This window comes from Branchiostoma lanceolatum, chromosome 10 (genome assembly GCF_035083965.1).
Source record: "Branchiostoma lanceolatum isolate klBraLanc5 chromosome 10, klBraLanc5.hap2, whole genome shotgun sequence".
NCBI lineage: Eukaryota > Metazoa > Chordata > Leptocardii > Amphioxiformes > Branchiostomatidae > Branchiostoma > Branchiostoma lanceolatum.
Window position 1 is genome coordinate 19,385,725 of NC_089731.1, and position 25,192 is coordinate 19,410,916.

Below are 25,192 nucleotides of genomic sequence, written 5' to 3' on the forward strand. Positions count from 1 at the left end.
AGTTGCAGCCCAAAAAAAAATTCACCACACCTTCCATTTAGGAAATTGTTACTCAGTATACAGCAGCTTAAAGCCATTCAACAATTTTCCATTATAGCAAAATGCCCTAAATGCCTTTATTCAGGTTTTGTCTGCTAATGTTTTTATATTCAATGTTAATGTTTCTTTCCTGAATGAGAGAAGTACAGGTATAAAAACTGTGCTTTTGATTTCAACAAACAGGTGCATCTACTGTGCAAAGGGAGTACTGGGATGACTTGGTTGTTTTTTTCAAGCTGAAACTTCAATAATCATATTATCCTTTATGTTTTTGCCAAATTTTTATTATTTTTCGCCCTTCTGCTCCATATTTTTTCTGAAAAAATCCAAGAAACAACAGATTAAATTGGTGTAGCCTAAGGAATTAAGTTGTTGATGCAGAATGTATCAATATCCTTTTTTTAGTAATTTGACAGTTAAATCAGTCTTTCTGGGGATTTTTTTGTGTTTTGCACCACCAATAAATCAGGTTATCATGTTGCATTACGGTGTAAGCTTATTTATTTACAAGTTATGTCTTTCTGTGCGAAAACCACAGATGGATATCAAAAAATGCCATGATTAATTAGAAATGTTGATTAGGGCTCTACATGGGGGTTAAAAGGACACTTGAAAAGGAATTGCTGTTTTACACGTTTTGTTGCTGCTCTCAAAGACATCAATCACTCAGTTCTTTACTAAATCATTGTGCGCCTTTGCAATGTGGTACATAATGACCAATGCATGAGGGTTATCAGGACCCCACATATGTGATGTGATCATCATCTATCGGCCATCGGCCGGGACTAAATAAGTACATACATCACTCCAAATCGCCTTGTCCAACATCATTTGTCCTAAGTGTTCATATGCAATCTCAGTGTCTCTGACTAAACTATCAGTAAAAGTCAAACTTCTGCAGTGCACTTGGCCTCTTGGTTTCAAGGATGTCCGAAACTATTTGCTGTTTGGCTCGAAAGCAGTGTCCAGCAAATGTTACACGACGATGGGTGAGCTTTTGAGACAACCGCGGAGGACTTCCATAAATTGTTTTGAGAGTAGCGTGTTGTGTCCAAGAAATGTTCTGTGCCCTGCGTAGTAGCTTTGTGTAGGTCCCATCCAGTCTGTTTTGGAGCTGACAGGTAAGCGTCCAAGTTTCTGCACCGTAGAGTAGTATCGGTTACACAAGGGTAAGAAAAACTTGTACCTTCAGTTTGTTAGGAATGTTAGATTTCCATATTTTGTCCAACTTGTTGCTTGCTTCCCATGCTGGGGCTTTTCTAATTTCAAGGTCTTTCTTTGAGCACATAATGTAAGAACCAAGATATTTGAAATCATGTACTCTATGAATGAGTGTCCCAGACAGCGATCTGAGTTCAAGTATTCCAGAGATGTTGCTAATGTATTCTGTCTTAGATTCATTACAATATAGCCCCACTTGGGATGCAGACTCTTCTAGGGATTGTAGCAGAGTTTCTGCATTTTTGATCAGTTCAGCAACTAGAGCAAGATCATCTGCAAAATCCAAATCAGTAAGATACTGGGCAGGGTGTCTATGACTCCTGCGTGGTTTGATTTCAATACCTTTGTTTTCATTTATATCTAATGATAGTCTTAAGACATAGTCAAGTACAATAATGAATAAATACGGTGCTAAAGTATCACCCTGAAGAACTCCTGTAACTATCTCAAATGAACTAGTCTCACCGTCAGGTGTAATAACTGAGGCTAAAGTATTTCTATACAAAGCTCTGACTGCTTTTATAAAACATTGTGGAATACCACACTGTGCTAGAATATCAAACATTACATCTCTATTAATAGAATCAAAGGCCTTACGAAAATCAACGAAAAGCAGTACAAAATCCCTATTACATCTCTTCATCTCAATTATACGACGTATTGCCAGAATCTGTGAAATAGTAGACCTTCCTTTTCTGAATCCATTTTAATTCCTCCTAAGAATGGGATCTATTACAGGGGTAAGACGATTAAGTAAAAGTCTGTTATACACCTTTGCTGCAATGGGAGTGAGAGTAATACCTCTATAGTTGGAGGCAGATGTTAGGTCACCTTTTTTGGGGATGGGAACGATTCCTCCTTTTAGCCAGGAAGATGGTGGTCTGTGATACATAAATGTTTGGTTCCACAGGTGTAAAAGAAGGTCATTGAAAACCGGGTCTTTCCAGATGATGGCTGGGATATTATCCAGACCAGGAGATTTATTGTCAGGGAGGGATCCCAGAACTGTTTTGAGTTCGCTTGGAGTGAAAGGATCTGTTGAGATGTCAAGTTCCTCCACTACAGGTGTCATTTTGAGTTGTCGGTTGGGTAAAGTCCTTGTAGTTGAACCTAGAAGGGATGTGATGTGATATACCACTTGAGTGGAAACATTGATAAAGATAAAAGAATTACATGTAACTTAAAGGCACCTTGCAGAACACTTCCCTTTAGCTGTTCCTTTTATCAAGATAAACTTCCTACATACATCCACTAGAGACCATTGTGTGCACACACACATGCGTTGACTGAGGTAGACGCATTTTGGTTTTATCTTTGTGTAGTTTTGAGACTTTCCGTGGGTGAAAATTATTTCTATATTTTGTTCTCATATGCATTTTACCAATAGATGTTTATAGCAGCTCAACGTGTAGCTTTGCAGGTGCATGAATGTTATGCTTTTCTTACATCAGAGGCTTTCTTACATTTTAGTTTCCAGATTGTTAATATGATGCTATGTATGTAAATTTGATTTTTGAGGAACACATATTTGAAATTTTACATTTTGTCCCTTTGGTACATAAGCAGATAACATATTTCATTTTGAAACTAAAATTTCCACCAACAATATTTTGTAACATTGCAATCTTGGCATGTCAAATCTTTTTCAAATCAACTCTTCATTATTCCCCTCTGCTGGGTGATATGTATCTCTCCTGATTGGTCAATGTCATGTGTATCTCTCCTGATTGGTCAAGATCATCTGGCCATGTAAGGGCATCTGGCCTTGAATACAATATGTTACACGCCAGAGCCACCCAGTTAACAATAAATTACATCCAGGAGGAAAGTCCTACTGTACTATATTGTGTGTCAGCATGAAAGCATATCTGTTTGTAGATTTTTGTTCAACACAAGGACAACTGAACTATCTTGTGCTGTGAATTATTCTTATGCCTTCATGTATGTTTTTAGAAATTGAGAGAAGATTGTCACTGAAAAACAACATCATCATAAGCCACAAGAAGAGTTCTGTGCCTCACAACTGTCCACTGTACCTCGAACTAGTACAAAGTCATGTACGTGTACATGTAACACATGCAAGAACACTCCTCCTTTATCAAACCTTCTCTGGTTCTGTTATGCTAGGGTTACATTTCAAATCTGGGTCCCGCCCGGGCTGTTAATATGCAGAAACAAAAAAATGAAAATGTTTAATAAACTGTATATGACGAAATGTACATAAATTATGCTCATGACTGTTTTTTAAACATTCTGTGTGTTTAGCGGTATGCATAAATACCTCACCCAAACTCATCAAAACTCATCCGAGTCTAATACCTGTAAATGTAGAAATGTTCGCGGTGGTTTTCAGTTCACGGTTTTCGCGGCGACCGTTTCACCGCGAACTTTTAAGTACATGTATTGGACAAAAATGTTTGCAGTGTTTTTTTAAAACCACTGCAAACATTTTTGTCCAATACTGTACCAGTAGCATACTATATGACTATTGCGCTGCCGCGAAGTTAAAACCACCGCAAACACTCCATTTTCGCCTTAGCGCGAAATAAAAACCACGCGAACTTAAAGGGGTCTTAAAGTCCAGAGGGGGGAGTTATTTTCAAATAGATGATAATTTTTGGAAGTAAAAATTGATATTTTTTACAGTATACGATTAAGTACCCACTAGTTCCGTGCGGACCAAAAAAACATCCAGTATTCTACTAAATTCCCCAGGTGACCCTCTATTTTCTAATTAATTGAATTAAAAAACCTCAGCCTATGGCTTAATACAATGTGCCTTACAAGGCCTGACAAAAGTTGGATTACAAAAAGAATGTCATGGGGGTTAAGAAAAACCTTCTGGCTATGTGTTCTTTTATATCTTCTCAACAATTGGCCTTCTTATTGTGCTTAACCACCCTCATTTATGCCAAAAATATTTACGATTAAAGATGTATGTTTACGCATAGGGAATACATGGGTAGGGTCTGCACGGGTTAAGTGAGTATCATATTGTTTTACAAAACTAACCTTGTGCAATTCACCACAAGCAGAATTTTGTAAAAAGTCGTCTGATTATGTATCTATTGATACATAATCTAGTGGAAAATAACACCCCCTTCCGGAGTTTAGGACTCCTTTAAAAATGCATTTACAGTATGCAGTGTACACAGGGCAAGGACTTCATGTGACGCTCTGGATACATTGTCTATGCAACTATGAATCTTACGTATCTAACAGCTTTTTTCATGTTACCCCTCTCGTTCCAAGACGAGAAGGAATGTCTGCCTGCCATATTGGATTCTCATTGTTGGGGTCCAGTTAGGTCTGCTAATAACTTTTTTTTACGACAGGACAATAAGACGGTGGATGCTGTTGGGTCATAGATTATAGCATAGCTCAATTCTATTGCAATTAACTCATAATAACTGTACACAAAGTGTTTTTCAGCCTCAAATACAAGCACGTATTTGTTATCTTGGAAACTAGTGAAGAAATATGCAAAAGCTGGTAAGACCTGCTGCATATTTTTTTTATTCATAATTGCATAGACAATACATGTATCTGCATAGACGTATCCATAGCGTCACATTAAGTCCTTGTCCCGTGCATACTGTAAATGCATTTAAGTTCGCATGCTATTTATTTCACGCTAAGGGGAAAATGGAGTGTTCGTGGTGCTTTTGGCGACACCTCCAGGTCGAGCCTAATAGTATACTTAACGCCCGATTTCTAAGAATTCTCAGAATTGTACAGGCATCTCTGGAATGTGTTCGTGCATGCGTAGATGCAACATATGAGTATCTCCTGGGGAATTTGTTTTGAAGTGGCCTGTCCCTCTTTTGAATTGGAAGTAACGGGGTTGGCAAATAGTTTGATGGAATGTTTTGTCATGGATTTGTCAAAATGTATGTCTTTGATATAATCGGGTAGTGATCATGGTTGTTTATTTTAGCGTTCAATGTTGGGAGGGATTGTTGTAACGATCTGTACATATATATATAAAGATGTTGTTTGTAACAAGGGCGAATAATATGTTGCACATATTTTTGGTTGATTAGGTGCAATTAGAATGAATGGAAATACGGATAGCTTGATGTTTTAAAAAAAACTTTTGTTGTTTGAAGTACGATCGTCATGAACTCAATCAGTAGACTTGTAAGTAAATTGCTTTTTTTGTTGCAATAGCGAGCAATATGTTAAACTCGTTTTATACTGATAAGATTCAAGTAGGAAAATGGATATATGGAAGTTTGATGTTTAAAAAATGTATTTTTGTAATGTAAGATGGTCATGAAGAAATCATCCTTTGAATGAGTGACTCATTTGCAAGTAGCGTATATACAATGTACATGTATAATCAGTTTTTAGATGGTTGTAATAATCTACGTTTCGTCTGAAAAAGGACAGTCATGGTGTGGTTATATTTTTTTATTCTAAGAACATGTCTAAAAATATATCAATTTGTTTTGAAGCAATGTTAAATATTCCGCCCCTTAAGACCTGGCACAGATACGGACATGTCAATGTTTTACGAGATAGAATCGATAACCGTAATAAGGATGGAATAGGGGGCTCTTATATTGATCTGTACATCGTTCCAAAGGCAGATGAAATACAAAATAACAGATAACTGGGTGAAACTTTACTACATTGTATTTGTTTTGGATTAACAAGTTAGTTGCCGTAGTGGTTCAGCATTGCACTTTAGGGAGACTTTGGGTATACACATGGAAATAATACAATGATATAGACAAAAGATATCATTGTGTACAGAGTTAACAGGTGCTCAATTTTTTTTGCTAGTATCGTACTTACGTCATTCGTATCAATGTACATTCATGATCTTTTGATCAAACTGTAAGTTCTAAATATCATAATGTTATACAAGATAGAAACGAGAACAGTAATACGAATACAATAGGGGTTCTTATATTGTCCTGTACATCGTTACAAAGTCAGATGGAATACAAAATATAAAACACAAAATTGGGTGAAACTTCACTATTTATTTTGTATTACCAAGTTTGCTGTCTTAGTGGTTCGGCATTGTATTTCAGGGCGGTTTTGGGTATACACAAGGATACAACACAATGATATATACAAAAGATATAATTACAGAGTTAACAGGTGCACACACGTGATTATGTTTGCTGTTATACTACTATCATACTACTTGTGACTTTGTGTATACAGATATTAAGAGGCTCTGTCTGTAAAAACAAAGCATGAGGTGGCCAAAGTAAAAAAAAAATGAAATTTTCTTAAATTTTGTGTGGCGGTAGGGTCTTGGCCCAAACCTACAAAAACAGGAAAGTTTTGAGTCGGAGGTTACCAGTTGCCATGGCAACGGCCATTTTTCAAAATGGCGGATTTTCGCCTTGTGAAGGCCCCTCTCTCACTCATAATGGACCATCTTTGGCCTACTGTAACACCAACAAATGAACAGAAATTTTGTTGCCTCTAACATATGTTATTATCCATATCTTAACAAGAAAAATGATATAAAGTTTTGCTCGAAATGTTTTAGCAGTGAGGTGCAACAAACGTTTAAAAATGACCTGTTTTTGTGAAAACTTCAAAATTGACAAAAATCCATTTTTTGGACGTTTTTAGCAAGCAATATCTCCTTAAAAGGCACTTTAAATTTGTTCATTTTTGGCACAACTCTAGCTTAAACCTTCATAAACATCGTATGAAAAAAGATAAACTTTGGGTTCTCAATGGGGCCGGCCACAGCGACCCAAAGACTAAGCCATTGTTTCCATTGTAGCAGAATTGCAACTACAGAGTTGTAGGTAGTTGCAATGGGAGAGAGTGAGAGTGAGTGAGTGAGAGTTGTAGGTGAAATAATCATGTGCAACCTGGTGATTGGGATGAAAGGGACTTTTATTTAACTTTTTTCTGTAAGAAACCTGCCTGGCACTTACGAAAGTATTTTGTAACAGTTGACTGCTGGTTGCCATGGTAACGGCCATCTTTGTTCTAAATGGTGGATTTTCACGTTGTTGTATGAGATAAACATCCATAGCTTGGCTATATATGTAAAGAAAATGAAACCTGAAGTTTTTTTCATGTAGCAAAGAAACCTAACTATCACTTAAAAAAGCAGATTTCTTCAGGACCAACAGCTGGTTACCATGGTAACAGTCATCAGCCAGCTTTCAAAGGTTCAAAATTTATTCCTCAGGATTGGCAAGTTAGGAATTGAGATAAAAAGGACTTTTCTTTAACCTTTTTATGCCGCAAGGAACCTACATGGCACTTCCAACTTTTTTAAACAGTTGATGGCTGGTTGCCATGGCAAGGTCTATGTTCTTCAAGCATAGCGCTAGAAGGGAAAAGACTGAAGTGGACGATAATAGGTAAGCCTGGCGCAATTCTACATCATATACATCAGTATAAATACATGCTCGCACGGCGTTAAACAGGCGGAGAAAAACTTACAGACCATGCATTTTCTTTTTAGAAGAGCTGATATTTGTGCTCATGCAATATGGGTTTAACATTTGGCTCTGTCCGCGCGGTTTTAAGACAAATACGTTTTGAATAAATCGGACGTTAATTGGTCATGTTACGTTACACGTACATGTTGTACAAAATGTATTTTGATTCCTGTTGTACGCATACATTTATTTGTTAGATTTGAAAAGAAATAGTGTTCTTACTGTTCAGGATGATTGGTTTGTCAGCTTCCACTCATGTAACATGTTATAATGATATTTTACACTTATTTATCTATGATGACATTTATTTGTCCTACATGATCCAGAAAGATGGAATGCCTTATTTTGCTTGATGAGTCACCCACCCCACCACACAGAAATTGGTTCACCTAGAGTATTCATCGCAGGTACTTCAACCAGTGTATTGTCCTTGTACATGTTTGTAACTAACAACAGTTACTGGTGTAATTGTTTAGAACACAAGTTAGCCATATACTCTGTTAAGCACTGTATATAGTGTTGTGTACAATTCATATTGCTTATCTTTTTTCTAAATAAAGTGTGTGTACAGAAATCAGCTAGCATTGCAAACCCTTACCTTTTATGACAGCATATGGAAGTGTTAGGAAAATATTTGTCCTCTTTTAGACAATATTTCCTCTGTTTATACTACAGCAGTGGTACAGCTCGAGAGATGTGAGTTGGGACTTGCAGATACAGACGAGGGATGTCTGTATATCTCAGTCACAAGCGTACATGTACATTAACCCTAAGGCTTATTAGGCTGATTAATCTCTACAGCAACACTATTTCTTGTACTTCGTTTTTAAACGAAGTTAGTTTGTTTCTTAGTACTGTATCGAAGGCCCAATTTACACATACGTTTTTGAGTCAACTCAAAGTCGACTCAGCCAGAGTCCATGTACTGCTCAAGGGTCATATGAAAATCAGCGAAGGTTCTTGTCGCCAATCTGGAAATTTGTTTGTTTTTACCCATCGTGCCATGGTATTTCGATATCGTTAAACATTTAGTGCACCCTGTTGTGCAATTTGGTCATGGTCAAGTCCACTCGAAAACATGTGTAAACCCAGCCTGTTTCGCAATGTTAATCATGCAATCCAGGATAATGTGCATGTGACAAAAACTAGCTGTAAACCCATTGGGATATCTATATTTGAACTGGTTGCATATTATGATTGAAAAAGAATATCTGAGAATCAGATTAATCCTTGTTCTGCAGAACCCATGTATATATATATATATATGGGTTGCACATTACAGAGCCTGTATGTGGGTCCCATATATGTACGGGTTGGGGGTATTTTTCAACTGAACGCATCACACCGCAGCGAAACGCACCAATGCTAACTATGCTACAGCAGCGCAGAAAAAGTTAAGGGCCGATGACCTGATCAAGAAATCAAAGTAATGAAATAAATTTTGTAAAAGACACCAGCAGGACAAGGGTCAATCTTGTTGAAATGTCCACTTGCAGCAAGAAACCAACAATATTGTACTCCATTCCTCCATAGCTAAACAGAAATACAAACATTATGCATGCATTCTAGAAATATCATTTAAAAGTTAAGCCTTAGAATGTAAAACAAGCGTAATACTATACTGTTGACATTAATGAATATAAATTACTTCAGACTGTTTGAATATATTTTTACTACTGTAGGGCTGCCTCGTCCAATGAATTATGCCGACCCTAGGCAACGAGTCCAGTAGCTTCAGACATCAGTTTCCATGAAAATAGGTCCCAGAGAAGTGAGGTTGCTATTTTGTTGTGTTCGTGGCAGCGATGGGAGAAGAGGAGACGGTATTAAAGTTGAGCTGCCTCTGCTCTCTTGCTCTGTCACGAACTTCCTGAACAACACCTGTTGCCTAGATAAGGAAACAATCAATGGAAATATGTAAAATTGGTAAGGGTGACAGTTTGTCAAATTGAGAGAAAGAACATTTACACAGACATGTGCAATATTTCCTCTGCCATTCGTTTTGGGACAAAGATTTGAAAGATTGATGAAACACTAACCCATAAATATAGTGTGGCAGCTCCTGCGCTGACATCTCGTATCTCGTCTAGACTGTACTTGCCCAGGAACTGCCGGGATCTGTTTGCCACAGCCACAGGAATCTTCGCTACGTTACAAGCAGACACTCGTCTCTTCAGCCCTTCTGCGCCGCCCTTACTTAACAGAATCTGTACAGACTGCCAATTCTGTAGCACAATGGAGAATGTATGAGGTCTTCTTTGTATCATTACCTTCGCCAAGGTTATGTATTCGGTAGCATGTGTGTGTACGTGCGTGTGTGTGTGTGTGGGGCTCCTAGCGACCTTCTAAGGTACTGCAGCGAAACCTCCGGTTTTCATATCCCGTGGTCTTAGAACTGCAGGGGCCAATTTTGTTTCAGAGTTTGACGGAGAGTAACAAGAAGGTGTTGACGGATCGTCATGAATTTTGGTGTTTAAATAGCTTAATTGATAGTGAAAGTGAAGGTGATATCGATCCAGTTTAGCTCACTGAAGAGCTATTCGTCAAAAAGACAGACGCGATGTACAGTATTTGCAGTTCATTGTACCGGGGAAAAAATCCCCTAGCTCGACAAGCACAATGAAGATTGGAACGTCCGGTATCGAACTCACGGCTTCTAGTTCCTGAGGCAGGGTCACTAACCACTGGACTACGCATGCTACCATCGTGGAAATGAGGGCCTCATTTACATAATTTACGGGGAAATGCTACTATAGCATTCTTTGCTTAGATAAGACTTTCGTACATTGATCAACTTGTGTTATTTCCGTACTGAAGATGATTAACTGACATACTTTATTGAAATGAGGACTTATTTGCATAATCAACCAGAAACATTAATGAAACGTGTCATTTAGCAAAGTTATGATAGTGACTTTTGCAAGTTGTGTAGAAGTGAACGTTTTAAATCATTTGTCATATACATTAGGTGATTTACGTAGTTGCTAATTAGTTTGCAATGAGAAAAAATTACTTGGCGAATACATGAGGTCGGATATAACGACATAACGATCAGTGACACAGTATCATATGAGAAATGCATTGAAGCTAAGTTTAACCACTTGTAGATACAAGTCATTCAAATTAGGAGTCGAAAATAGCAGCCGAAAACGTAACAATTGTTTGATAGGTGAGGCCAGCTAGCCAGGCCATCTGTTGACAGATCAAGTCATGATCAGATCGCTCCCTTCACTGATTTTGAACGCTGTGTAAGGTGGTTCATGTTCGCCATGGCCAGTCGCCAAATTCAGTAACATACTTTACCGTTTGCAAAATTGAGTAATACGGTCGTGACTTTTAGATTTGTAAGACAAGAAATTGCTGTTCTATGACGTTTTACGAGTGAGACGGTCTTATTTGCTGTCATTTGTTGCCCACCTTGTTTAGTAAAATGTTTGATTGTATAGAATGTAACACACGTTACCATTGCTTACGATTTCTACGTTATTTACTTGACTTGGTGTAAGAAAGCTGCATAGTTTCTAAATGTCCCCTTATACCTTAACAATGTAGCCCAAAACTGTGAATCCATTTCGTTGAGAACGAACCCTATAAGCGTCATTCCTTGCTGTGATGAACACAAATGTTTTGAAAGAATCATAATGAAAGTGAGATCTTTCTACTTAGTAGTATAAAAAGAAAGACAGTCAAAAAGAATAAAAGACAGTGTAAAAACAAAAACAGTGTAAAAACAAAACAGTAAGAGGGTGATAATATTTCATAAAGGAACTTTCCAGACAAGAAATAAACAAGTTTTTTTGTCCCAAAAGTCACCTCTGTGTCTTTCTCCCTGGTGCCCAACAGCAGGTACACAGCTGTCATGACGGTTTGGACCGCGGGATGGGGTTTGTTGTAACTGCGGATCTCCGATACCGTGCTCTGTCGAAGCTTTAGAACTTCCTGTTTCAGTTTTTCCAGTTGTCGAAGCGACAACAGCAGTTTGTTGGCCCTGTTTATCTCATGTTTCACTTTGTCCTCTATTCCAGCCCGCTGCACGGCGCTGATGGCGGCCTCCAGTGCCTGGAGATTCCTGTGGGACATTGCCTTCTGCAAGGCTGCGAATTGAGGAACAAAGTGTACTATGATTGACCACATATTGTTTCCTACACTTTGCCTACGTGATGATAGCTTACTTTCAAATCATTTTCTTAACACTGAACTAGGCATACAACTCTTTTGATGAACCAGACAATTTTATTTATTCCCCTTGCGTCGCGAACCTCTCGATTTTCGAACGACCCTCGTAATTTTCCAATCCAGAGGGTAAGCAATATTTAACTTTTAACTTTTTATTCTACCATCCAGTCTACCCTGAAGGGCAAGGTTACGTTTTCGGTGACGTTTGTGAGCATAACAAGAGAAGATGTGGATGGATCTGTAGGATATTTGGTACGTAGATAGGTGTTGACTATGATTCCATAGTGGTAAATGACGAGAATTTAATAGTTTTGGCATCAAGAAGTGAACATCATAAGACGAAACATGCACGATTGGTGAGAAAATGCTATAATAGCCTAGTTTGCTGAGATACGTCTTTTATACTTTGAACAACTTGTGCTCTTTGGGTAGAGAGGATTGTTATCTGATATCATTCATACATATGAAGACATTTGGATAATCGATAAGAAACAGTCATAAAGGTACGGGGTCGTGGAACTCTAGTCCTTATATCCATCAGTTGTTACTGTTTAATTCCAAAGATGCAGAGGAATGACCACATTGATTTGAGTTTTTGTGGCCATTGATAGAAACCGAAATTTGAGTCCTGCTCCTCCAGGCGAGGTCGCGAACCTTTTGATCTTACGTTGTGCATGATAGTCAACACCCTGTGAAAGGTATGTTCACGCAGCCACCAGCCCGTAAAATTCCTCTATGGAAAGTCTAATTATGACACGGTTGTCCACATGTGTGCTACTATGTGATGGTCTAAGATTGATATTGGCCACCCAATTTTTGATTGATAGATACAAGAAAGGCCACACACCCTCTGTGACCTCGTACATCTGAATCAACGTTTCAGCGGCCTCGATGTGTTCATCTACATCATTCATCCCGGTGGAGTTTGCTGGCGTCAGTCCACCAGTCATGCTGTCATCCATGTCACATGCTGCTGATGGTCTTCCTTTCATACCTGTTGTGATAAATCAAAGAGTCAGAGACAGACATTGGAAACATGATTCATTTACCCAAAATGTGAACAGGCAAACAAACAAACAAACAAACAAATCATGCATTAACAGTGTCAAGTTTCAAGTAAGAAATAATTTTTCTTCTGGGTCTCTGGTACTGTGAACCTAACCGTTCTCAGATGTCCGTTGTATTAACTGTTCTGCCTCAGCCAGCTCACGTTCAACGTCCGTGACGTCATCTTTCTTGCAGACATCAAAGCTAGCTGCCCTTTTCGTGGAAATGCAGTGTTGGCCAGTGTAGTCTAGTGAAAAACGCCGTAGGTTAGTTTTCGCTGCCTCCCTGAAAAAATCTAGATCTAATACATATGTATTCATTCGCTATATGCATGACGAAAGAACTTTATCCGGTGCAATATACAGATTGCTCTGCCTCCAGGGTACTAATGCGACTTGCTAGTCGATGTCATTGGACAAGCTTGATAGAACTGTCGCACAAGGCTGCCCATAGACGTATTTCATAATTTACGTCAATGGTAACTTCACCGTTATGCATTTATACATACGTCGTCTTAAATCTACGGAGGCTCCTACCGTCTTGCCCTTTCATACAACATGACTCTTTCTGTGCCATTTCCATTGCTTGTCCTTCCTTTTCAAGTAAAACTGATGTTTTGAGGGTTACAGTGGGCACTCGTCCCTTTTGTGTGTCAAGATCTGACCGAGAACTGATCCAAGTGATTCTCTCAGAGCCCTCTTGAGCTGTCATGTTTTTATCGGCCATTTCTTAATGTGTAGTTTCCTTCGTCTTATTGTATTCGTCAGCACGTCGCAAACCTATCGGTTAGATACGATATATGATGGCAAGCATGTGCCCTTTACTGATGACATGACGCTTATCTAGGTATACAATGTTTGGGAAGAAAAGTTGACTTTATAAATATATGCTCCAGCCGCAGGTGTTACATTTTCTTCTGCATTGGAGACATTCAGTCATCATCATCATCACCACAAATTCAGCTACAGTAAGTACGGAACACATTTAAGTGTTCTTCAGAGGATGAGGCTTACGGGTCTGTATGTTGCCCGCAGACATGATCATTTATGGGAGGTTCTATCGGTCGTACATGTCAGACACAAAATCAACGTTTCTTTGCGAAAAATAGATATACTCGTTATTTCAAAAGAAAGTTTTGGCAGATTCTTTGAGGAATTAGCTACGGTTATCAATGGGCAACCGTACCGGATGAACACTGACTTCTGCTGTCTGACTCAATCAGCGTTTCTGCCTCGTCTAGTTCCTTGTCTACAGCATCCAGCATAATCAGGGACTCCTCGGTCACCATCGTTAACTTTGAGCTGCGGCCGTCCTGCAGGCTTCCTGCAGATCGAGCACCGCCACCTAGTGGTAAAGACGACATGAAAATGTGAAGGCAATATATCGTAAGTCACACTGCAGAAATAAGATGCCATAAAAGGAAAATAAGGCACCGGAGACAAGCGGATTAACACTTGAATTTCTCATTCATTATACGGATAAGATTAATGTTGAGTTCAATACAGCTTGAGTGTCAGTTGTCGACATTGCAGAAACAAGGAATCATTAGACTTATACCTAAGAATGATGATACTAAAAAGCTTGAAAGTTGGAGACCAATGCCTACAAAATCCTAAGGCCACAGCAATTAAATTTTATGGATGACATCTTCTGTAGACTCCAAATTTACTGCGCGCTGGCGAATAAAAACAAGATGGGCCAAAAAAACAAGATCCCTACATGTTCAAATTTTAACACCATAATGCATGTGAGAAGACTTGAAGCGAACATAGGGTACAGTATGTGCCACCAACAAGTCTTTTATCCCTGTATCTAATAACACGTTGTTCATAGTAATGCCACAGCAGTAGACTAACTCCAAGTACAAATTTGGTATGCATGGGGGCTGTACTTCCTGTAAGTTGTTGACAAGGAGTAATTGTACACCAGCTTGCATACACTATAATTGTACTACACATTTGTATGGGTTTTCACCATTCCTACAAGCGCAAGTGCCTTTTTCGGCATCTAGAACGTTTTTGCGATGAAGGCACCCTGGGAGCCAGACCCCGTGTTTTCGGCGCGACCACCCACCTCACGCGCGCCCGAGCTTTACCGGCCCCACTCTCTCGCTGGCCCCGACGATTCACCACGCCCCACTCCCCGCTAGCCGAACACGTGTGGGGGCATGGTGGATCGTCCGAATACGTGTGGGGAAGTGGCTATTGACAGGATGATCCTGTCAGCAGTTGAAATATTTGCCACCATTTTTGTCGATTTTCTTCATGTTCTTTACAAGTTAAGGTTATTCACATATTCTTATCATAACGTATCGTATACCATCCGGAAAATGAAGGCAGACAAGACAGAGATATAGACGACATGGTTTGTAGGCACACTGTCGTTGGTTGAACCTTACATACATACATGCAATGCAATGATCCATCCATGAAACCATCCGTCGAACGGTGTTTTCGGTTTCACCCCAAATCAAAAAACACTGCAGATTTTGGCCTAGGATCTAGAAAATGGGTGTTGGTGCAAGATAAAAAAAAACTCTCGTAGCTGCGTAAGGATCAATGGATACACATCCGACTGGTTGAGTTTAGAACGGGATGTTAGACAGGTCTACTTTATATACTAGATCTATTAGAAAACAAATTACGTTCTGACAGAAGTATAGAGGGAGTACGCCAAAGACAGTTACTCAGGCAACAAGATATGTTTTTGGAAACGGTCAGACGTTGCAGGTATCTTTCGTCAGTGACACTGGCCCAATTTGGACACGCGTATTCGGAGTCGACTTGGACGGCGTAGATACCAAGTCGACTCGGCGGAGTTCTGTTTACACATGGGAAGGCGAAGTGACTTGAAAACAAAAATAAGACAAAGTCAAGACGAAGTTGATGTTAGATATATGAGTCAATATTGTCTGAGTGCAGGAGATAAAGCTGACCCGGGTAGGACTGGGTCGCATGTTCCAGACAGTTCGACCCGAAGCCCCCTTCCCTGTTGAGGGTGGGATTGTATATCCCCTCATACATAGCCTCTCATACATAGCCTCTCCTCGTTGAACCGAAATGTCGATAAGAAAGTCAATTCCATCGGATTAAAGTTTGTATGGATCAACAAGTCACAAAGTCTCACATATTAATCATTAAGTGCCTGTTGGGGGAAAATGACGTATTAGAACATTAGTATAATCAATCCACTCAGGTGCGAAAGTTGGTTAGGTAGGTAGGTAGTCGACGTGCTTACGTGCGACGTGCGATGTGCACCGTCGGGTTTATACCGCCCCTTGTGGGGTGACATACCCTTTCGTTGGCTGATACAAGACGGAGAGGAGAAATGAGGTTATTGGAGTGCAGTGTCACATATCGCAATGAAAGTCATCTTATACGGTTTCTGGCCCACGTTTTTTTCGCGCGCTGGCATTAGATGCGGAGTCTGCCGAGGATGTCATCCAAAAAATGTACTTGCTCTGGCCTCATTGCAAGCTTAGAGGACCATTACTACATACATACATACATACTTACAAATATGTATATATATATATATAAGACACAATGTTGACTATAAAACATGTATGATGCACTGAACTCATGTTCTAAAACTTTTTGACAGGTTAAGTTATCTACATGTATGACAGGCAGTGCTTTAAGTATGGTTTGTGCAATTTACTAAACAATTTTAGGACAATGATAACATCCCCCCCCCCAAAGTCTCAAAACAAATTGAATGGACCTCAAATGTTCTGCGCTGAACGTACTCCACTTACCTGAAGAAACATAGACGTCCTTCTTGGTACCCGCGGTTTGGGGCACATCATTCGTGTCATTTCGGACCTTTGTGTCGTTGTCTGTCGTCGAGTTTGTCATCATTTCGGAATGAATCACGTCTTCTTCAAACCTTTCCAACGAATCTCTTCTAAGTATTAATGTGTCCACGCCCCCACCCTCTGGACATGAGAAGTCCCTTACTTTGGAGTTGTCTGGAGATGGCACATAGTGAGTTTTCAAACTGTCTAATTTGTAAAAATCCGGGGATTTTTCGGTTGACAAAACTGTTGAAGTTTTCAGTACAGATGGGGGAGGCAACGGCTTTCTCACAGGTGGCCTCTTCTCGCCATTGCCTGTGATGTTGTTTGAGTTAGATATTGGCGAAATGTCCCCAGAACACCCATCTAATGACACAAAACTTACGGCGGATCCAACGTGCTCAGGATTTATCCTATTTCGAACAAGTCTAGGAGGGATGCGAGCTGAATCTAGAGGCTTAAGAAAGGCCGGTGGCCTCCGAGACCCACTTTCTTCCTCTCCATCAACCTCAGTTGACTTGTCCACTACTACCGGGAGGGTTTGCACATCGTACCCCGTCAGCTCAATACTGCCCTGTATTGATCCTGGTAGCGGAGCTTCCGGTGCCGATGTGTCCATAACTGAGGCACATTCTGACACAGAAGCCTGTTGGAAGGACCCCGGTCCTTCTAAGCTAACTCTCGGCTGGATGGCTGTTGAAGTCAAAGTATCTGTGTAACAAAACAGTCAACAATTCAGATCATACGTCGCCAAAAATAGTTACTCAAGCAACTGGATAAACTTTTGAAACAGTCAGACGTTTCAGATAGCATCCGCAATCTTTCGTCAGTGACTAAGGACAGATCTGGTAGAACTCGTTTTTTTTACCAAACCTCTGAATATATATGTTAATGGAGTAAAGACAATTTCAGATGGTTCAAAGAATAGCAAGTTAAGACAAGGTTGTATGCTTAAGAACAAAGCCCTCAGTACTTTCAATGGCACTCCCCCAGCCAACTGGTTCCGCTATGTGGACGACACTCGGTGTAGGCTAAAAAAGAGAGTAGCGTACGACTTCTTTGACCACAAAAACCAAGTAGATGACAACATTAAGTTCACGTAGGAGCCAAGTCATGACAACATGCTCCCCTTCCTAGACACCAAAACCACCATAGAGAAGGATGGCAACCTTCAGTTTGAAGTTTACAGGAAACCGACCCATACTGATCAATATCTGGCCTTTGATTCCCACCACCCTTTGGAACACAAACTAGCAGTGATTAAAACTCTCTTCCATCGAGCAGACAACATCATCACTTCAGACAAAGCCAAAACAGAGGAACATAGACAACTTCGTGGGGCCTTAGCTAAGTGTGGAAACCACAACGGGACCTTCAACAAAGCTCTCAAACCTTCTGACCAGTCTAAGAAAAAACGCAAGTGCAAACCTTTGACAGACAGAAACAAGGTCAACATAACCATTCCGTACGTACGAGGAGTGTCGGGAAAACTCAGACGAATCTTCCAAAACTTCAACATTGCCACTAACTTCAAACCTCACTCAACTCTCAGGCAGAAATTGGTCCATCCAAAAGACCGATCTGACAAAGGAATCAAAGCCAATGTCATCTACAAACTAGAAATGTGAGGAACACAACTGCAACAAGAGTCCTAGGACCCAAAATCTCCATGAGACTTTGTTTTTTATTACAAGCCGACGCCCTGTTATGCCAACTTCAATTAGAAGCCAATGGCAAAAAATGCTGGGCGTCCGGTGTCCGTAACATGCTAGAGGAATGCGGTTATGCCTTCGTTTGGAGCCAAGTATCCTTAGGAACAAATTTGTCACATATCATTAACTCCATTAGTCAACGATTAAAAGACATCTATACTCAAACATTCTCAGCCGAAATCCACAACGATAATAGGGATAAATCTTACAGCAACAAACTCCGAACCTACCGCCTGTTTAAGTCATTGTATAAAGAAGAAGAGTATTTATCCATTAGCAACATCAAACACAGAGTGGCTACTACTAAACTCCGGGTTAGCTGTCACAGATTACATGTCGAAACAGGAAGGCACAACCGCACGCCTCTACAACATAGACTTTGTCAACATTGTAATTTAAATCGAGTAGAAGATGAGCAACATTTCGTCCTAGATTGTAAATCATACGATAGCGAAAGAAGTGTACTTTTTAACCTTATCAAAGAAAAATTCCCATATTTCAAACATCTAAATGCAACAGACAAATTCATATTTTCATTACGCCTGGATAATCTTTGTATTAGAAATATTGTCTGTTCATACATTTACACATGTACAAAGAAGCGAGAAGAAGTCGACACCATTGGACTAGCTTAGTTTGATAACATGTTTGTCTATTCTATATGTTTATAGCTTGTATTGTTGTATTTATGTCCTTGTATGTTTCATGTGTTAAGTTAGACGGCCTGTACCTAGCCCCTCGGGGCATGAATGCACAATGAAGGTATTTCATTCATTAAACCAGTTCCCCCCATTCTATATCGCTCAATGGTATGACCCACACATGTTGGGGGGGGGGGTGACCCACTTTCGCTACTACAAGTAACAGATGGCCATAGCTACTACAAGTAACAGATGGCAATGCAATGGCCAACACTGCAAATATAGATTTCCCCATTACTTAGGCAAATTAAGTCCAATTTGCATAATTTGCACTTCATTGTATACAACCCTCTCTAAGCTACCTGGCAAGTAGATAACATGAAAATCTGTCGCTCCTTTCTTCAGTTATTCTCCTTGGAAAATATTTACAAACACGCCATTGCAGTTCTAGTGACACATACCAGGGGGCCCAAAATCGACCTTGACCTTTCTCCTCCCAGCACCTACCCACATACCAAATATCATTACAATCCATCCACACGTTCTTCAGTTATGCTGATTTTAAGCGTCCGGTGACACATACATACACACACGGTGACACAAACATACACACACGCGCACACACACGCAAACACACTAACTTGGCATGATTTGCACTTCAGTGTGTACATCTCTGTCCAACCTACCTGCGTACCAAATAACATGAAAATCTGTTGTTCCTCTCTTCAGTTATACCCTTTAGAACATTTTTACAAATAGGCCATTGTAGTTCCAGGGACACAAACCAGGGGGCCCAAAATCGACCTTGACCATTCTCCTCCCAGCGCATACCCACATACCAAATATCATTACAATCCATCTACACGTTCTACAGTTATGCTGACTATAAGCATCCGACGACACCCATGCAAACGATTTACCTCCTTACTTATGCAAATTCGGTCTCATTTGCATAGTTTGCACTTAAGTGTGTACATTTTAGTCTAACCTACCTGTGTACCAAATAACATGATGATCTGTCGATCCACTCTTCAGTTCTTCTACATTGAAGATTTTAACAAATACGCCATTGCAGTTCTAGTCACACATGCCAGGGGGCCCAAAATCGACCTTGACCTTCCTCCTCTTAACACCCACCCACATACCAAAAATCATTACAATCCATGTACAGGTTCTACAGTTATGGTGACTTTAAGCGTCCGGTGACACATACATACACACAAACACCAAACGCAAGCAAAACAGTATCTCCATGAAAAAGTCTTTTTTCATGGAGATAATAACACGTACATTGGGGAGACTACTCGGCCACTAAGACAAAGGTACAATGAACATTGCAGAAAGAGCACAAACCGCTACTCCTCAGCCATTTACATGTACCACCCTTTACAACACAACCAGGGACACTCATTCAATCTAGAGTCCCCCCCCCCCCCGACGAGCAAGATTAGCTCCTAAAAACAACAGGAGCTAATTGATTCATTAGCATACAACCGTGTCTTAATTTGCTATTCTATTGAACCATCTGAAATTGTCTTTACTTCATTAACATATCTATTCAGAGGTTTGGTTTATAAACCGAGTTCTATCAGATCTGTCCTTAGTCACTGACGAAAGATGGCGGATGCTATCTGAAACGTCTGACTGTTTCAAAATTTTACCCAGTTGCTTGAGTAACTATTTTTGGCGTATCTTATTATCTGGATGTCTAACATTCATCAACAGATCATACGTCATTGCCTCATTTGCACCGAATATTCCATAGAATTCAACTTCTGCCCCAGGTATTGGCATTCCTAAGCTAATTTTACTGTAAAAAAAAGAAAAATACGACTAAATGTTTTATGGCTATTAGGCTTATCTTGAAGCAAGTTAGATGAAGACTATTTTTGTCCGTGCATCAGTGAAACATAAGCGATGTATTCATATAAAAGGGATTTTGGGACCGAAGACGGTCAAAAATTTTAATTAGATGCTGCAAACCCTGCCCCCTCGGCCCAGCAGGGAGTCCAGCCCTTCGGTGGAATCATACATGTACGTAGCATGAAAGTTAATCTGTGTTGGTAGAATTCATTATTAACAAGACTAAACTTTTCGTCCAACACTGTAAGAGAAATTGGAACCGGATTTCTTTGCAAGAGGAGTAAAGGAGGCAATCTACATCAGAGCCCACAGACCTACCTTGAACAGAGACGGGGGACGACACAAGTTTATATCTGGCACGTATGACCCGCTACTGCGATCACGTGTCGCAGACGTCACGTTGCAGTAGCCGGGTTCATTCCGTGAACAGGGTTGATGGAGTCAACTGAAAATTTGGGGTAAGTCCCAATTTCTCTTACAGTGTTGGACGAAAAGTTTAGTCTTGTTAATAATACATGTACGTGTTTACGCGCCCACCCTCCCGTGGATTCGCTCTGTTCTTCACAAATAAAGTATCTACCAACATTCGCGATGTATTCATATAAAATTTGATTATCACCTTCGCCGAGAAGGTTATGCATAGGGTAGCGTTTGTATGTATGTATGTATGTACAGTATGTATGTATGTTTGTAATGTACAGCATAACTCAAGAAGGCTTGGATGGATTGTCTTGATATTTGGTAGGTGGGTAGGTCTTGATGAGACTTGAAAATAATTAGATTTTGGGTCCCCTAGCGGCTCGTTACGGTACTGCAGCGGAACTTCCTGTTTTGATATCTCGTGTTCTGGACATGCTATGGAACTGATTTGTGCCATGATATGACTATTCAAATTGTAACTGAGGAAGAGAGGAATGTTGAAGATAGAAAATATGCAAATGTGGGCCTAATTTGCATACTTAAATGAAAAACTACTATAATTCCATACTGGTAAATGACGGAAATTTCATGCATTTGATAATTTTTTGGGGGCATCGGGAAGTTATGTGAATGTTAACATCGTTGAATCAAATTATGCTAATAAGGGCCTCATTTGCATAATTGATGATCAATATTAGCATAAACTTCTTTGTTAACATGTTAAGCTCATATTTTAAGACAATCAACTGGTATGATTTATAATTGACGAGAAACACTCCTAATACGTCAGTCACAATGGTTAAAATCATTTGGCGAAGGTATGAGGTCGTGGAACTCTAGTTACCATTTGAACAGCTCTCCGCACCCCCAACAAATGATTCTAATCCTGGTCTCCTCGGTAAGACGACATCAAGCGGCCGAAAGTTTGATCTCTGGCAGGCAGCAAGGCTCCTTTTGTCCAGCCTGTCCAAACGGGACGTCGGACGTGTTGGGAAACGTAATTTTTTTGTATCGCTGAAGTGACTGGTTATAGATACGTCTTTCCCACATTTGTTCCTTCTTTTACAGAGGTTGTTTCGGGTTGTTTCCTCAACAGCCACGGTCTGCAAAAATAATAGTGAACATTATGTCAACTAGAAAGGCAAGATTTGTTGATAAAATGCAGACTGTACCCTCCCATCATTTCAAATGCCCCCCCCCCCCCCCCCCGTGTACAATATATGTAATCTTCTAGCGATTTCTAGCGAGGAACAATCAGATGGCTGCTAGCAGGTCACCTAACGTCACCGACAATTATCCAATGACAGCCGTATTGTGGGTTATTAGCACCCCTGGTCTTAAGGCCCTGTCACACTTGTACGTATATTCAAGTTGCGCATTAACATTTTTTTTGCTTAATTAAGGTTTGCGGGGGAAAATATGTTTTCTATTTTGATCCACCGTTGTGCAGCCTGGTTATGGAACCTAAGAAATCACTTACATGTTGTCGGCTGCAAACTTAACCTAAACCAAAAACATGTTAATACGCAACCCATGCGGACTTGTATATACGCACAAGTGTGACAGGTTGTCGAATAGCTGTGGGACTGCTGAGGTGAGGTCTTATATACATGTAGATGTCATCAACTCAAACCAAGCGCGTTTGAGTTGTCGTTTCCACTTTTTCCGCACATCTTGATCTATGAGTTTGAAAAGTTAACTTTAATGACCAAAACGCAAAGGGACTGTAGAGATGAAGTTTTACACATTCAATGGCGCTGCACTAGCGCTAATACATGGAGCGGTCGCAACGAGAGGGAACAGATCCCAACGAAGGTGAGATCTGTCGAGTTGACCAAACATTTCCCACCAAAAGCAAGCTCTCCAAGACGGGCTGCGTACAAAAATGGAGGATCCAAGCTACTCCTGGGTGAGGATTTTGTGGCACATTGTGAGGCCCCAAAACACCAACTGCCGAAGAGAGAAGGCATTGGATGCATTTTTCGTGTATGTGTCATATTATCTATCGCTGAACATTATTTCTGTGCATGAACTAACAACAACAACAACAACAGCATACATAGTACGTAGTGCTACAGCTTACAACTTGAACCATGCTAAGGGCCCTATCACACTTATATCATGCGTATATCATGTCCGTATGAACATTTTTGTTATACGCAGGCGTACGCACAATACGCACCTCATGCGTATCTCAATCATTTTGTGAAAGTTTTAGGTACGCAGGCATACGCTAGATGTTTACCTCTATATTTGGTTTTTCTTTGCATCCAAAGATCTCGCAGCAGCCGCAGAGGATAGCAGTGGCTCCCGCCGCTCCTGCCTCCACTACACATGCGCAGATGATTCCTATCTCTAAGTGTAAGTGCCAGTCATGGGTTGAGGTGTCTCCATAGCATGTTCTTGTCTGAGAGGTCTGGAAGAAAATGTGTCGAAAGACATTTAAAGCATAACAGTAGCTTTGTAGTGGCCAAAACAAGGCATTAAAGTAATATTTTGGTCGTCGAAGTGCTTTAACCGTGTCATTCATATCTTGAGTACACTCCGTTTGTCTTTGTTATTTTGCTGTTGTTGCTATTAGCTAGCGACCAAAATATTATGTATATCTTGGGCTTCTGTGCCCTGATGTTAAGGGTACATAATCTGGAAGTCGTATGGGCTACCTGATCACCTTACAGTGAATGCACCCATACTCTTTATAACTTTGGGATGAGTTAATTTGTACTTGGCTGCTTTCATCCCCAAATAATCTCTAACTAGAATTCCACGACCTCATATCTTCGCCAAATGATTTTTACCGTTATGATTGACGTATTATGGGTGTTTCTCATTAAATCATACCAGTTGATCATCTTAATAACAGAAGCTGTCCAAACTATGAGCTTAACAAAGAAGGTTATGCTAACGTTAATCATCAATTATGCAAATGAGGTCCTTATTAGCATAGTTTAATCCAACGATGTTCACATTCACATGTTTTAAAACTGCCTCATTAATTATGCAAATTAGAATCTGATTTCCATAATTATCGTCTAATCATACAAAGCATCACTTAAGCTATCTACATACTAAACATGATGATTCGTCAACCCCATCTTGAGTTGTAGTATTTTCTCATTAATTATGAAAACGAGGTCTTCATTTAAATAGTTGATATCTATTAATATTTCTCTCTTCCTCAGCTACATATGTCACATGTTTGAGAGTCCTATCTTGAAATGCGGCGGTCTCATTAAGGCCTACCCACATACCAAATATCAAGATAATCCAAGCCTTTTCGAGTTATGCACACATACATACATACATACATACATACATACATACACACATACATACATACACACATACATACACACATACACACATACACACAAACTCTATTCCAAACAAAATCTTCTTGGCGAAGAGAATTATCTCTAATGATTAGGGGGATAGCATTTGCAAGGGACGACGACGGTGACTTGTGGGTATTATAGAATAGCCCATTTGCACAGGGATATCTGGAAAAATTAATTCCTGTTCGGGGTCAAATGGGGAAAGTCAATTTACTCAATGTTGGATTAATAACTTGTATTTGAAATCATGACTGCTTCTTGTTCTCTTTTGTGTTGATATTAAGAAGTAGTTGCTTTTTTTCATAGAGTCAATTCCAAGTCACCGAGAAGGTTTTAAGATAAGAATTTGTAATGAGTTTGAACTGTTTTAGATTAAAGAATATTTCAGTCAAAATAGTTCGAACGTGTTTGAACTTATTGATATGTGTTGGAAACATTTTGAAAGTAACTATACAAATATGTCTTCATTTAGAGAAATTCTCAAAAATCAATGTGATTTTTTCAGTGTTGGAAA

General features: G+C 39.8%; 1 protein-coding gene across 2 annotated transcripts in view; it reads right to left on the reverse strand.

The window, feature by feature from the left end:
• Window positions 1-5,658: 5,658 nt before the first annotated feature.
• Window positions 5,659-25,192, reverse strand: part of LOC136443268 (uncharacterized) — a 34,481-nt gene continuing 14,947 nt past the window's right edge. For both annotated transcript variants that reach the window (XM_066440436.1, XM_066440437.1), the window contains 9 exons: window positions 23,589-23,759; window positions 22,188-22,446; window positions 16,669-17,418; window positions 14,097-14,255; window positions 13,027-13,158; window positions 12,712-12,858; window positions 11,502-11,782; window positions 9,728-9,913; window positions 5,659-9,576 (listed from right to left, as the gene is read on the reverse strand). In XM_066440436.1, coding sequence (XP_066296533.1) covers window positions 9,469-9,576; window positions 9,728-9,913; window positions 11,502-11,782; window positions 12,712-12,858; window positions 13,027-13,158; window positions 14,097-14,255; window positions 16,669-17,418; window positions 22,188-22,446; window positions 23,589-23,759 — 2,193 coding nt within the window. In that variant the 3' untranslated portion in view covers window positions 5,659-9,468. The remainder of the gene's footprint in view (window positions 9,577-9,727; window positions 9,914-11,501; window positions 11,783-12,711; window positions 12,859-13,026; window positions 13,159-14,096; window positions 14,256-16,668; window positions 17,419-22,187; window positions 22,447-23,588; window positions 23,760-25,192) is intronic.